The sequence below is a fragment of the Anabas testudineus genome, chromosome 6, assembly GCF_900324465.2.
Source record: "Anabas testudineus chromosome 6, fAnaTes1.2, whole genome shotgun sequence".
Lineage (NCBI taxonomy): Eukaryota > Metazoa > Chordata > Actinopteri > Anabantiformes > Anabantidae > Anabas > Anabas testudineus.
In genome coordinates, this window is record NC_046615.1 from 5,846,634 (window position 1) to 5,860,729 (window position 14,096).

Here is a 14,096-nt window from a genome sequence, read left to right on the forward strand (position 1 = left end):
TAGTCACACACTCGGCTTCGATCTAGGGCTGTATTGAATGAGTTGTCACAATGCATCCCACCCTTTAACAGCTCCTCAGAGAATCTTTGTGATTTTGGGTGGAAAGTACATGGGGAGCTTTCAAAGGTTGGAGCGAGGAGGCCATAGTCACTGGACGTAGTCCTGTAGAGGGGATTCTGGGTTTTTTCCCAAAGTACTGGCAATATTTCTTTAACTTCTGGAGTCATCATGCAGGAGAAAACTGGGTTTCCAGGGCTGGCACATGTTTTTTTATTTTCCACGTGCTGCTCTTGAGGGGTGGACATCATTATAGTATCTATGAAAAGAAAGTGATATCAGAATTCACAATGCTCAGCTTTAGCACATGATTGAACTGATGCAGAGGTTTTCTCACATTTTATTTTCTTGCTGCGTATTGACACTTCTGAAATCACTGTTAAGATTATAGATGAAATGCGTGAAACACATATATTTAGTGAGAATGAAAATATTTAGCTAGTCATATAAACAATGGTATAATTATTCATCTCTAACATTATACACTAACTATTGCTTAAAAGAAAAAAATGAAGATCACTGTGTGAACTTGAGCATTGTTTACATTAGAATCTATTTATATTGCAAAATAAATCTCTGTCACACCTACGAGGAGGTTGCTTTCTGTAGGACGCCTCCGTAAAACAATTATTTCACGACGCCTAAGCGTAGGCTAAAGGTTAGTGTTTGCTTTCCTTTACAGTTTAATTAACAAAACAATGTGATGGAAACCCTACTGCTTCACATTTGATATCAACTAGCGTTAAATATGAATGAATTACCTTGATATTATGCAGGAAACCAACGATCTGCTTTGTCCGAGCTCAGGTCCGAGAAGAAGCGTCTGGTTACCGTGGAGACCGTCAAACATTAGGTGGATGACGAGGTGAACTCTTTCTTAACCTTACAAACTTTACTTACACCAAACGACCGTAGTCAAGCTTTTCCCCGTTCTTTCGATATATATATATATATATATATATATATATTACCGTCTTCATCGGATGGAGTCAGCAATCTGTCAGAAATTGATGGTTGAAATTGTTATTCAGAGTGTGGGACGTACACACGTGAAGGCGTCATGAGCTTACATCATCACCGTGCGTCGGTTGTGTTCGTACAATTATCGCGTCCACGCTCGTTGTTCTGCAACGGAAACAAGTCGTTACGCTAAAGTCTTTTTGTTTGACCAGAATAATCGCACTTTGGTGAACCGCGTGTTGATTTCTTATTGTCTGGTCGTTTGACTGTTACGTTTGTAAGGTTGGCACCGGATTTGACTGGCTATCTCCTCCTTCTTCCACAGTGTATAGGCTAGCTTGAGGCTAACTCGGTCTGAATAACGTTAGGATACTTAGCACCGAGTCGCGCTTAGAGGATGGACAGTGAAATCCAACGAGATGGGAGAGTCCTGGACCTCACAGATGATGCCTGGAGGGAAGACAAGCTGCCTTATGAAGATGTCACCATTCCTCTGGTAAATCCAGTAGCGTTACATTCAGATTAATGTTAGTATTAGCACAGCAGCGAGATCAAAACTAACTCTCTGAATCAAATGAAGAAATGACAACTGTTGCGTACAGGCATCCAGATTCCTACTTTCTTCCTCAAATCTAAAGACAATTGTCCTTATTCAGACTATATGACCTGTGACACTGGCATTGCATTCATTCAGTTTTAGTCTTGACACCATTATACAGTTACGGCATTGTAGGGTCAACTTAGGTTCATGTAACTTATGAGGTCCTATGCCGTTTTTCTCATGGCACTTTGTCTTCCCTGCTTAGAATGAATTGCCCGAGGCAGAGCAGGACAATGGAGGATCTACAGAGTCTGTGAAAGAACAAGAGATGAAGTGGACAGACCTTGCCCTGCAGAGCCTGCACGAAAACACACCAAGTACTGGAAGCTAAAAGAGCTGTCTACATGGACACTGGATTTGAATGTATTCTTTGTTTTCTCATTTTATTGTGTCTTGAAGAACTTGCAATATGTTCAGCTAAGCAGAAATCATGCACAACTGTTGTCTGTTGCATGCTGTATGATACATTCTTATTTTCTGTACATGTTTTTTTTTTTGTAAAACTGCTTTATCCTTGGCGGCACTAATTCTTACCAAGCCGTTCTCGACTACGTTTGTAAGGTGTGTTTCTTAAACTAATGTAGTGTGTATGAGTGTGTGCCTGTAATAGATTATGTGCAAACTATTGTATACAAAAAAGAAAGTTAATTGAAACTGTCTGTTAACCTTCCATTGCTTCTTACATAAAACACACAAGCATGTCCAAAGTAGCAAGGCTGCACTACAACAGGACCTACACAATGAGTTGTGTACCTTCACTTGACCTGCATGTGGATCTTTTTGACTTCATCCCTTGCCTTAGTCTACTTGGTGCCTTTATTCTGAACAATTTAAGGAAAATGACAATTGTCACTTCCTTTTTTGGGGATTGTTAATTTATGCTGCTGGTGTAGCTGAAGCAGCAATCTCTCAACCTTTGTGGAATACACAGACTGCAGCTCCCATTATCACTTTGTCCGTGCAGCCTCTGCCTTGAGCTTGCGGATGTGGTCATGTGGGCCCTTCCCCAGCAAGGCTGACGGGTGCTGATAGGAGCCTCCCAAGCGATCCCAGAGTGTGAAGTACTGTCCGTAATTGTAGTTGAAGTAGAGGTGATGGTCTACATGGTGAGCTGCACCATTAATCACATATATCAGGGGACCGGGTATGCGGTAGTCTCCATCATGTATGGAAATGGTCCAGATGTTGACAAAAATGAAGAGTGAGATGTAGACCACCTGTAATATAAATATCCCAAACATCACTTAAAATACAGTGGGTTTACATCATGTCAATAATGAACTCACAATACAATACTCAATACTATATACACATATACACTATAATATTATAATTCACAATACAAGTGACATGAGCATGTGCTGATATTTGCCCTCACAATTATTCAGCTTAAGTAAGGTTTAATTTGGTGCAGTGAGTGACGTTCATGCACATAATTTTCAGCATTGAGTATCAAGCAGACCATCACCTTGTGGAGGGGGAAGATGAAGGGGTAAACGTGGTAGGGTAAGCTCTGCAGGAAGCCGTCAAGTGGGTGGAAGGCGTGACTGGCAAATGGTGTAGGGATCTTGAATATATGGTGCTGCTTATGTAAGTGCTGGGAGGGAGAAACACAAACAAAAAATTATAGTCAAAATCAACAATTATGATGAAGGAAAGTGTCACATTTGAGCATCTTTAGGGATCCATGTAATAAAATGCACAGTTAAAGGTTGTATATACAGTATTACACCATACAAACAAGGATACAGACGTTCAGGCCTAAATATAAAACATTTCCACCTCATGTCCATCACTGATATTTGACGTACAGAAATAAACAGTTTTACTTTATCAAGCCTCTTAGATGGCATTAAAAGATTTTTGTTAATTTGGTGACAGATGTATTGTCATATGTCATATTTGCACATCACACAACTCACCTTGTAAATACTCCTATGGTGCATACACCGGTGTATCCAGTAGATACACATGTCAGTAAAGAACAAGAAACCAACAATGCTCAGGAACACTCCAGACCAGCCTGAAAACATAAACAGCCAGTACCCCAGTGAGTCTAATTAGGACAAATTATTTTATTAACCTGTATTATATAAAATATTGATATTGAGTTCCTTCTAGTATTTGGACTAACTTTCATTTTACATTCAAATTGACTGACAAGAATGCTGGGCTGCTGTTTTCTTACCCAGAGTAGTTTTACTGATGTTGTTATAAAGTTTGCTGTATCCCCTGATCTCCCAGAAGAACAGGGCTACTGTGGGGAAGCTCATCCAAAAGATGGAGACAGTTCCCAGTTGGATCTCTTTTCGTACCTGGTTCTGGCATTGGATGAAAGACGCTAAATTCACTTTGTAATTGTTAGCAGGTCTAATGGTATTTTAAATAATTAGACAGTCAAAGTATATAATATTTCATACCCACAAATCAGTTCCATGAGTTCTATACTGTGACTGGTCTGTAAGCTTACCTTAATAAACTGTGGATGTTTCATGAGCTTATGGTCAAACACGTAGTAGAAGCTAAGTGCACCAAAGCCTAGATAAATCAGCACGGCTCCCAGGTTGGTTACAGCCAACAGGCTGATTATCTGACGCAGAGCTTCATCCTCAGGCCACGTGGCCGGGTATACGTACGGAGTGAAAATGTAATAGTCAGCAATGTTCAGCACATGATCCATGGCACAATCTGTGGGTAAAAAATTACCATGAAGATAATTTGGGAAACAGTTATAAAATCATTTCTATACATAATGTACTGTACTGCAACTGCAAGTGATGTAGAATAGTTTTGTCAGCACCTCTAGAAAAAAAAAAAAACGACTGTCCCAGTGAAGCCCACTATTCTAGTGCTCTCATACTCAAACAACTCTAATTTCCCCTTTATTCATGTTATTAATACAACTTTCATGTGAAGAGTGGATATTTTTAGCCTGTTTGGTATCAACTGTCTGACTAAACTTTCAAGTCATCAAAAGCTGCTTCTGGGACTCCCAGTCTCAGTCAGAATATTTTCAATCACGACTCCCCCACACTGAAAACAAGAAAGTTAAAGAAGAAACATGTCCAGTCCAGTCCAGTTCATGCACTGTATGAAATGCCATGCAGATCAGGACACAGCTGAACAAGGTAGTGTTTACAGTAAAGCAGCTCTAGGATTTTTTTTTTTTGTTTATGTTCTTTATAATGATTTAAACTCAATTTTATTGTCTTTATGCCTGATGCACTATTTTCATTATGAGAAGCTAGGCCTAAAAATATTAAAACATTCAAAATGTTATTCATATCAGGAAGACTGGGAGTCTTCCTAGAAAGTGCACAGATCCTCCCTCCTCCACAGAGTGTGGATATCATTTGTGACAGAACACACGTGGCCTGCTGTTCCAGAATATTTAGTGGTGGGGAAACCACTGCAAACAAGGATAATTTAATATAAAAATATACATAGAAATAATATTATAATTTTTATGGAAAGCAGTACACATTCAGAAGGAGGCTCATCTGTGTTTCATTTTGTTGAGGCAGTAAGTAGTTTGAGAAGTTAGAAAAGTGTCTGTCCAGGTGGAACAAGATCCCAAAAGACTTGATCGTCCAGTCATTTTCTGCTAATATCAGAGCAGTTTCAGGAAAATTATCCTTCTGTGTAGGCAGATTCCACACAATTGATTCCAAGAAATGGAATGTGCTCCATCACAACATGAGCTATCATGGACAATTTGCAACATATGAAATAATTTCCAATCTGATGTATTTTTAAAGCACAAATAGTCATATTCCTATTGACACAGACAAACTGCATCCATTAAAACATGCGTTGCCTATTGGGAAGCACCCTAAATTTGCTTTAATGCATATGAAAAAATAAATAAATAAGTCCCTTGCAAGGGTAAGCAGCAGTCCATGTACCCTGTCCCATGCTGGGTTGTAGGATCAAATTCCCCCCTGAACTGCCTGCCCTTTAGGCACACACCGCATGCATACACATACGCCACGTACACATCCCATGCACATAGCAAAAGTAAGATGTGTGACTTTGATTAGGAGGAAAAAGTACAGATGACTACACGACTGTAAAACAGCTCACCAGACGTGTCCTGTGGAGAGTCAACGCTTCGGACCTGTCGCACACACAAGTGTCTCACATGCAGTGACGTGCAAACTGTCACTGGGCACGAAATCCAAGTGGATGATGTGCTCATTCTCTATCCTGCCTAAACAGAAGCAGGACAGTAACTGTGCTCATGCAGAGCTCCTTTTTTAGCTCCATTTTTGCCTGACGCTGATGGTATTATTTATTTATTTATAGGAACACTTATATTAATTCATGTATATATCTAATGTAGGCCTGTTGTCGAGTTTTCTGCATTGTTAGCAGGTATCAGTGAATGTGTGCATCAGTGTTTTTCGCATGTAGATCATGCTTAGTTTTCATGCTCCTTGAGAGACTGCAATTTGGACTCTGTGAGAGTCCAAATTGCATCTCACTTCCCAAGTCATTAGCATCTAAATATTACAATGATTGTGAGTAAGGCAAACAAAATAGCTAAGTCAAGGAGTTCTGTTTCTAGCAGATAACCACAAGACGTAATTTGCTGGCAGAGTGCAGTAGATGGGAAGGACGGTAGACCTGGATGAGGGAGATCAGGTAAGCAGAGGAGTCAACCACTCTGACTGATCAAAAATGAGACGTGCTGCTGTATTTTGGATCATATGGAGCGGTTTGATGGTGCATACTGATAACCCCGTTAGTAAGACATTTCAGTGGTCGAGACAAGATATAATCAGAGCCTGTGCGCTGAAATCTGCCTGAACTTGATACAGTGTGTGTTGAAGGTCTGGTTGGGAAGACGAGATCTTCTGTCTTGGAAAAGTTGAGTTAAAGATACCTTTTTCTCATCCAAGCAAAGATGTCAGAGAGACATGCAGAGATGCGTAATGAGACAGTGGACTCCTAACATGTTCACGCTATGCTTCTTTCACTCATAGCTCAAAAACATCATGAGGAAAATCTACATCCTGATGCATGCTTAAATAGCTCAGAAAGCTTTCTTAAGGTGAACTATTGTTCTGTGTAAATATGAGGTGTTGTCTCCCCCTACAGCTCTCTAACGCAAACAAGCAAAGTGTGGTACCTCAAGTATTACCAAGAGATTTTACTATATGTCTTTTCATGTTTGTTACAGAGGTGATCATTGCAATTTGAATCATGGGTTTAGAATCTTACATATTCAACATATGTAACCCACCCGTGACATGGGTTTCAAAAGCAAATGCTGATTGAGAAATAAATGGTTTTGTGTTTATGTTTTGATAACTGATACTGTGTCTCATCAGACTCAATGAGGAGTCAGTGCTCCCTGAGACTGATGACCACTCTCGAGTGTTTTTATATTATAGTTCCTGACTAATCATCTGCACCCTCCAACATCTTGTTTAAAGAAATCATCATAATCACTCAGTGAATAAGCACACTATTTGTAATTATGACTGTTCATGCAATCAAAATGCCGATTTGGCAATCAGAAATTATACAAACCAAGGTCAGGCTAAAGACAGGAAAGTCCATGCCCTATAATACTGAATGTTACACACACAATCCTATGTTGTTTACTAAAAACTGCATTTAAAACGGGTGGAATAAAATCTACTTTTCTTTATCATTGTGTTATTAAGCCACACAGAGTGGAAAATGTATTTCGATTAAGAAAAAGTGTGTCTTTGTACCTGTACAAATGTCCTCTGTCCCAGTGCAGACCCTATTCCATACTGTAGTGTGTTAGGACTGAATTCTTGTCAACTATTAGGTTGCTGACAGATGATTAGATCAATGTTCTGAGCTTGTTTCTCTAGGTATCTAAACTGCTCCTGCTGCAGTGTTTAACTTAGTTGATAAAATCATCTCAATCCAGATCCGACTATTCAACCCTGAACCTCTCAAAAATCTGTTGTACAACTGGGAAAGTGCACGTCTGCCACTTGCAGTATACACATACCAAATTCATTCTTCAAATCTTTGTCTGTCTCTCTGGGTTTCTTCCTTACCTTATTATTTGATGTTTGTTGTGCTCTTAGGGTAATTTTGACTGGCCACTCACTTCTTGGTAGAGTAGACACAGTCCCAAGGTCTCTCTATTTGTAGATTGTCTTAACAAGACTCCAGGTGTGCTAATAACTGACTCAATGAGCTTTTTTGATGTCATTAAGTCAAAGAGCTCACATAGTTTTTCCACTAGCACTGTGAGGTTTTTATGATTGTTCTCAATACAGACATGAGAGATCAGAATTTTTTATTATAGGCACTTTGTATTTGTTAATACCCTTGACTTCAGATCAGCAGTAAACCATTAAATTCAAGGTTCACATACTTTTTCTTGCCACTGTATTTGCCTGTTTCATAAGGTTTGGTGTATAACGTTGTTATAAATGTTTCTTTTTTTACTTTTATTTTAGATGTTCCTGTAAACGCTGCACTCAGATTTCATTTCACTCGGAACACTTTGACATTGTCATGCTGTGTGATGAGTCAGCTCTTACAGTGCATTCTGGCATTTAGTAACAATGACATGTGGGAAAATCTCCAATGAAGGTGGCGAGTGCAAAAAGGGACAATGTTGCCTTCAGGCTCCCAGCATAGCTCCCGGATCTTACTGGAGTGAATATAAAAAGTCTGAAAACTGTGGAAATATGTGCTAGCTAAGTTTTAATCTCTACATGCGGTTCAAACCCATCGCCAAATACTATAATATTTAGAAACAATGACAGAAATCTTGCTATTTTAAAAGAATATCCATTTTGCGTGTTTCCCGTGGAGTCGCCCGACTCTATGTGAAGGGCGCTCGCCCTGTGAAAGCCATATCTCCCGCAGGACGCGGTACCTGAACGCAGCACAGTACAATAGTTTATTTAGGTAAGTTTGCTCACGAGGGCCGAGTGAAGAGCTCGGGTGCAGAGTCGCGGGAGGGAGCAGAGCAGACAGGGTGTGTGTGTGTGTGTGTGTGCGTGTGTGTGTGTGTGTGTGTGTGTGTGTGCGCGGACCGTGTGCACAGAAGCAAACAACCGGGCATATTTCCAGACCGATGACTGTTTACATGTGAGGGGAAATTAAATGTCCCTGAGCTGAAACTCCACGGCAGCACTTGTTTCTGTCTGTGTGTGGTTTTTATTTTCCATGTGTTTACAGACAAAATAGCTTTTTATTTATTTATATGTATATGTATATGTATATGTAATATTTATTATTTGTCAGGTTACGCAAACACTGCTGACCTTCACAATTAAAAGGGTTTAATTATAAGTGTGTAAAATTGAATTTAATAACCAAATAAAAACAATAATGTCATGTAGACCATTATTATACAAGTTAAATTAAAGCTCCAATAGATTAGATGGAATTAGACTAGATGATATCGTGCATATATTCTGAGTTGCTTACAGTGAAATATAGATGTCAAAATGTAAGCACATGTTGTGGATAATAGTAATTTGACTTATATTGAAATAGAAAACAAACATTAAAATAACTTCATCTTGGGTCCACCTCCTCGCGACCCTTTTATTTCGAGGAGTCTACACATGGGGACGTGTTTACCGAGCACGTGAAGGCATCATTTTTGCGCTCCTCTTAATAATTTCTCCACCATTATATTGATCCGTGTGCAAAAATGACCAACACAAGCACTGATCGCATTTAGTTTTCTCTCGTGTAACTGAATATATCAAAGCAAACGTACTAAACACAGCCTTTGGCTATTAAAAGAAATTCCAACATCGTCACAGGAAACACTTTCATCGTTTAGTGACCTGAAAATCGAAGTTTCTGTTTTTGAACTTTCACAAACTGTGTTTTACGTCCTTACATAATTGTGTTTTTCCTCCGTGTAAACATGTTGATTATTCAGGGGGGTTTGTGTCCCCGGGTGAAAATGAGAGGGGTCCTGGGGCATTACGTAAATTTAACAAATAAAACACGCCAACCTCTGGTCGCCTGGGAACGTGTGCGTCCCCGCTCCAAGTCGTGTGCACACCCCTTTGTAATCGTCTGCTACGTGCCGGCGTGCAGCGTGACGGGCGCCTTTTGCACCCGGTCCTGCTGCTTCCAGGTCGCTATAAAAGAGCCTCCCCGTCCCCGTCTGATCACAACATCGACTCAACCGAGGCAGAAGAAGAAGAAGAAGAAGCATCTTCATACTCTCGAAGCGAACAACGCAACGACAACAAGGATAAAAAAAATGGACCCTTGCGAGTGCGCCAAGAGTAAGTGTTTCTGTTCGTGACTCTATAGCTGTTGTTTTATTAAAGCCATCACCCTGTAGCGGACAGTTTTCCACTAATCTGCCTGCTGTGTTTTATGTTTAGCTGGAACCTGCAACTGCGGAGGATCCTGCGCATGCAAAAACTGCTCCTGCACCACCTGCAAGAAGAGTAAGTTCAATGCATCCACAGCACATCCAGATCCACTTGTTGTCGACATTTTAAACCAGTCTGTTGATGGACAACCCAGCTTTGTCGCATTTGGTCCTTGGATGTCCTGTATCTGAAATCACTGTCTCTGACACAGGAACTACCCAGGTGTCTCTAATTGCCTTAATCACCCACAACAGTGTAAAGTCGACCTTTCCCCCTCCAAATTCTGGACATGGTGTTTATGTGACATCCGTAGTTTTGTTTTTCTCTCCCCTACTAAATATTTAACCTTCTTGTTGCAGGCTGCTGCTCATGCTGCCCATCCACCTGCAGCAAGTGCGCCTCTGGCTGCGTGTGCAAAGGGAAGACGTGCGACACCAACTGTTGTCAGTGAGGGGCCTGCACCACCAGCAGCAGCAGCAGAACCCCCTGTCCTTGTCATGAAGCTTTTGTGATCAAAACTAAATCAGGCTCTAGGTGTCTAGAGTGATCTTTGTACTTGTATTTTGTACTTGTCTTTCAATGTTAAAATAAACGTGTTTCCCTAATGTGAAATGTGATGTCCTGGGTTTCATTTGGAGGTTTTGAAGTGGTGTCAGTGTAGGTTGAGCTGGAACATGAGCAGATGGTTGTGCTGCTGTAGTGTCCGACTAGGGTCAGTAGCTAGACATGCATTGTTCAGTCCTGCTTGAAATAAGAGTTTAAGAGTTTAAGGCATTAGGCCCATAAAATGGGGACCCTCAACTGCAGATGTTGAGTTATTGGATAATGTCTTCACTAAGCTACAAGGAATTATAGTTTAGACAGCTAATGTGTGGTGGTTTCAATTGCTACTCAAAGGCATGACAATGAACCTTAAACATTAGCATAACACTATTTTTAGTTGAATTGGGGAAGTATCTTCCACAAAAGTGAGACCATAGCACGAAGGCTTTATTTTGACCTCTGCATCACCGGAACCAACATGCGGCGGTGTTTCGGGGGGGAAGGTAACAGTGGCGCACACAGGAACTGTCGGGTTGTTTCTGTGTTCATCAGAGCTGCGTTTTAAAGGAGTCTCGTTTTTGTGGAAACGCTAATGGAGTTTCAGCAGCAGCGTTAATTGATTATTAATATACATTATAGTGGGTGAACATGCCGAAGGTTGTGTCCAGAAGTGTTGTGTGCTCGGACACCAGGGACAGAGAGGAGTATGACGACGGAGAAAAGCCTCTTCATGTGTACTACTGCCTGTGCGGTCAGATGGTTTTGGTGCTGGACTGCCAGCTCGAGAAGCTGCCCATGAGGCCCCGGGACCGAGCCAGGGTGATCGACGCGGCCAAACATGCCCACAAGTTCTGCAACGTGGAGGAGGACGAAAACACGTACCTGAAGCGGGCCGAGGGCATCGAGAAGCAGTACCGCAAGAAGTGCGGCAAGTGTGGCCTCCTGCTCTTCTACCAGCACCAGGAGAAGAACAACCAGGCCACCTTCATCGTGGACGGAGCCGTGGTCAAGTTCGGACAGGGCTTCGGCAACACCAGCGTCTACAGCCAAAAGCCGCAAGAGGCCCCCAAGAAAGTCCGAGTGATGATGACCAAGAGGACGAAAGACATGGGCAAGTTCAGCTCCGTCACGGTGTCCACGATAGACGAGGAGGAGGAGGAGATCGAGGCCAGGGAGGTGGCGGACTCCTACGCTCAAAACGCCAAGGTGATCGAGAAGCAGCTGGAGAGGAAGGGCATGAGCAAGAGGAGGCTGCAGGAGCTGGCGGAGCTGGAGGCCAAGAAGGCGAAGATGAAGGGCACACTCATCGACAATCAGTTCAAGTAGAGGACTCTCAGAGTCTCAGTGAGGGTCAAAGACTGTGACTGTTGTTATCCTGTGGAGGTCTTCACCTGCACTAAACCACAGTGACTTCCTCTTCCTTGTAGGATTCGTCCAGTTGAGGAGGACAATATTTGGACACATGAATACAGTCCTGTTGATGTATGTATTTCATAGTAAGATGGTGATCTTTTACTTTGTTTGAAATGTTATTTTGTACAACAATTAAAAGACCAAATAAACATTTAGTTTAATTTTAAGCTGTGATTATAGGTGTTTTATTCACCAGGATGTTTCTAAGAAGAATTCAGTCAACAGACAGCAAGAGCTAAATGAAGTGTTTCCACATTATATCAGCTTTGTTGGATGACTTCACCATTTTTTTAACCTGCTTCCTGTGGTTCACATGTAAATGAATAGTATTGACTTCTCTCTGTCTTCCCTATATTAAAATATCTGCTTCTAACTGAGAAACTCCTTAAAATGACATAATCTGGAGGAGTTTTTCAATGAAATTATAAATAAAAACCACAAAATTAACTCCTTAACAAAGAATCATTTATGTCCAGATACCATCCAAAATTACATAATGTTACTTGAGTTGTTATGAATGCTAGTACACAGCATGTTTTATCATTTTGTATTAAACCTATATATTTGTTATTTTGTATATGGCTTATATGAGACAGGCATTCTGTGTTAGGCAGTAATTTGCAACAAGATGGGTAAATGTAGGTCAGTGCCTAACTGGCAGGTCAAATTCTTAATGTGGGTCACAAAAGCACAGCACAGATTAGGAGAGCAACTTGTTTTGCAGACTGGATCGCATTAAAATTAAAAGTATTTGGGGTGCAGATGTAAGCTATACTGTCTCATGAAGCAAATTTTATTCAAATTTTGAATAGTTATACTATACTGCAAGTTTAATTTTTAGTTTGCTGGCATACAGCATACAGCTTTTTTTCTGTATTTGACTCTATTTTAGCATATTTGTTGACTTTCTGCTCTTAAGCTCATCGAAACATCAGCTTATGTTCACAGAGACCCTAAAATCGTAGATTCAAACAGTTTTAGTAATAATATATTCCTGGTTTTGTAAGATACAGTCACACAAGTACTGATGCGTTGTATAACAGAGGAAACAGTTGTTCATTATATAACAAAGTAGCTCTGGGAGTTTGCACTTCACATGACCAGATCTGTCTTAACAAGCATCAGACTGTGTATTAATTGTGGGATGCTATTATGTTAAGTTCATATTACGTTCAAAAGTTTTATTTTTATTTTTAAATACCTGTGTAGTAAAAATCACATCTTTCAAAGGAGATGCACATAATGAGAAGTGGTTGGAGAAACTAAAGTAGTACATTTATCTTGTCACACAAAGAAAACCACTGACCAACTTTGTAAATAAAACAAATCTTTTCAACATAAACAATACATAACTTTTAAAAAAAAATAGATCTATTTTCTACAATTAATCTACAATTAAGCATATTGAATAAAATTACATATCTTGTTCTGGTATTTTCTGTCAGTGAGCCATATTTTTACTAATTGCCAACTGTTACTGTATATAAAATCAGAGCCGGATGGTGGTGCATTTTCTGTTGTCACACATTGTTCACTATCCTATACCTTACTGTCATGAGAAGCCTAAACAAGAGAGAATCTCACCTCAGAAGATCCCAGACTAAACTTTTTAACTCAGTGGTTTCATGATGGTGGAACAAGCTAACAACCTCTGCATGCTCAGAAGCCTCACTCCTAATTTTCAAAAATCTTCTGAAAACACAACTAAAACTTTCTCTGCAGTTGATTCTTAAAAAATAAAATTATGCACTTGCACCATGTGAAACTGAATATTTTCTTTCTGTAGCACTTTACTTACTGTTATTTTTTCCTCCTTGACTTAGATATTTTCTCACTTTTATGTCACTTTGGATAAAAGCATCTGCCGGGTTACTATATGGAAATGGAAATGGTAAAGAACACTAATCTTCATGTGAAGAAGATTTAGTCTATTTCCTGAATTATTTTACACAAAGCTAATAAACCTTAAAGGAGCAGTAAACTTAAGAGGACACACGCGAACAGTGTCCTGAACTGTCATATGATTTGATTTTCAGGTTTTACATCAGGTTGTTGTTCTGCTGTTGGACTCTTGTAGGAAGTCCTCCAGTCCACCGGTCAGAACAGCGGGTTCTGTCACATCCTTACAACAAGCGAGCAAGTATGACTTCCGGTACGGAACGGGTATCGTCCAATCA

General features: G+C 40.3%; 4 protein-coding genes across 4 annotated transcripts; 3 read left to right on the plus strand and 1 right to left on the minus strand.

Annotated features, from left to right (window-relative positions):
• Positions 1-1,148: 1,148 nt before the first annotated feature.
• anapc13 (anaphase promoting complex subunit 13) lies at positions 1,149-2,277 on the plus strand. Its single transcript, XM_026364748.1, has 2 exons — positions 1,149-1,513; positions 1,824-2,277. The coding sequence occupies exons 1-2, from the start codon at positions 1,415-1,417 to the stop codon at positions 1,947-1,949; spliced, it is 225 nt and encodes a 74-aa protein (XP_026220533.1). The 5' UTR covers positions 1,149-1,414; the 3' UTR covers positions 1,950-2,277.
• Positions 2,278-2,348: 71 nt separating this feature from the next.
• LOC113165335 (lathosterol oxidase-like) lies at positions 2,349-5,736 on the minus strand. Its single transcript, XM_026364747.1, has 6 exons — positions 5,702-5,736; positions 4,089-4,306; positions 3,807-3,939; positions 3,541-3,641; positions 3,087-3,215; positions 2,349-2,835 (listed from the first exon to the last, which is right to left on the minus strand). Exons 2-6 carry the CDS (start codon positions 4,296-4,298, stop codon positions 2,566-2,568), a joined length of 843 nt encoding a protein of 280 aa, XP_026220532.1. The 5' UTR covers positions 4,299-4,306; positions 5,702-5,736; the 3' UTR covers positions 2,349-2,565.
• Positions 5,737-9,733: 3,997 nt separating this feature from the next.
• mt2 (metallothionein 2) lies at positions 9,734-10,575 on the plus strand. Its single transcript, XM_033326012.1, has 3 exons — positions 9,734-9,870; positions 9,973-10,038; positions 10,323-10,575. Exons 1-3 carry the CDS (start codon positions 9,846-9,848, stop codon positions 10,412-10,414), a joined length of 183 nt encoding a protein of 60 aa, XP_033181903.1. The 5' UTR covers positions 9,734-9,845; the 3' UTR covers positions 10,415-10,575.
• A 418-nt stretch (positions 10,576-10,993) lies between these two features.
• Positions 10,994-12,086, plus strand: c6hxorf56 (chromosome 6 CXorf56 homolog). Its single transcript, XM_026364593.1, has one exon. It carries the CDS (start codon positions 11,155-11,157, stop codon positions 11,830-11,832), a length of 678 nt encoding a protein of 225 aa, XP_026220378.1. The 5' UTR covers positions 10,994-11,154; the 3' UTR covers positions 11,833-12,086.
• Positions 12,087-14,096: the final 2,010 nt, after the last annotated feature.

Bases quoted from the DNA above. Each gene is read 5' to 3' on its own strand.
- anapc13 (XM_026364748.1), top strand. From the start codon at position 1,415: ATGGACAGTGAAATCCAACGAGATGGGAGAGTCCTGGACCTCACAGAT. The intron at 1,514-1,823 runs GTAAATCCAGTA...TTCCCTGCTTAG, and splicing joins AAGATGTCACCATTCCTCTG to AATGAATTGCCCGAGGCAGA.
- LOC113165335 (XM_026364747.1), bottom strand. From the start codon at position 4,298: ATGGATCATGTGCTGAACATTGCTGACTATTACATTTTCACTCCGTAC. The intron at 3,642-3,806 runs GTAAGAAAACAG...TTATGTTTTCAG, and splicing joins CATCAGTAAAACTACTCTGG to GCTGGTCTGGAGTGTTCCTG. The intron at 2,836-3,086 runs GTGATGGTCTGC...TTTATATTACAG, and splicing joins TCATCTTCCCCCTCCACAAG to GTGGTCTACATCTCACTCTT.
- mt2 (XM_033326012.1), top strand. From the start codon at position 9,846: ATGGACCCTTGCGAGTGCGCCAAGA. The intron at 9,871-9,972 runs GTAAGTGTTTCT...TTTTATGTTTAG, and splicing joins CCCTTGCGAGTGCGCCAAGA to CTGGAACCTGCAACTGCGGA. The intron at 10,039-10,322 runs GTAAGTTCAATG...TTCTTGTTGCAG, and splicing joins CTGCACCACCTGCAAGAAGA to GCTGCTGCTCATGCTGCCCA.
- c6hxorf56 (XM_026364593.1), top strand. From the start codon at position 11,155: ATGCCGAAGGTTGTGTCCAGAAGTGTTGTGTGCTCGGACACCAGGGAC.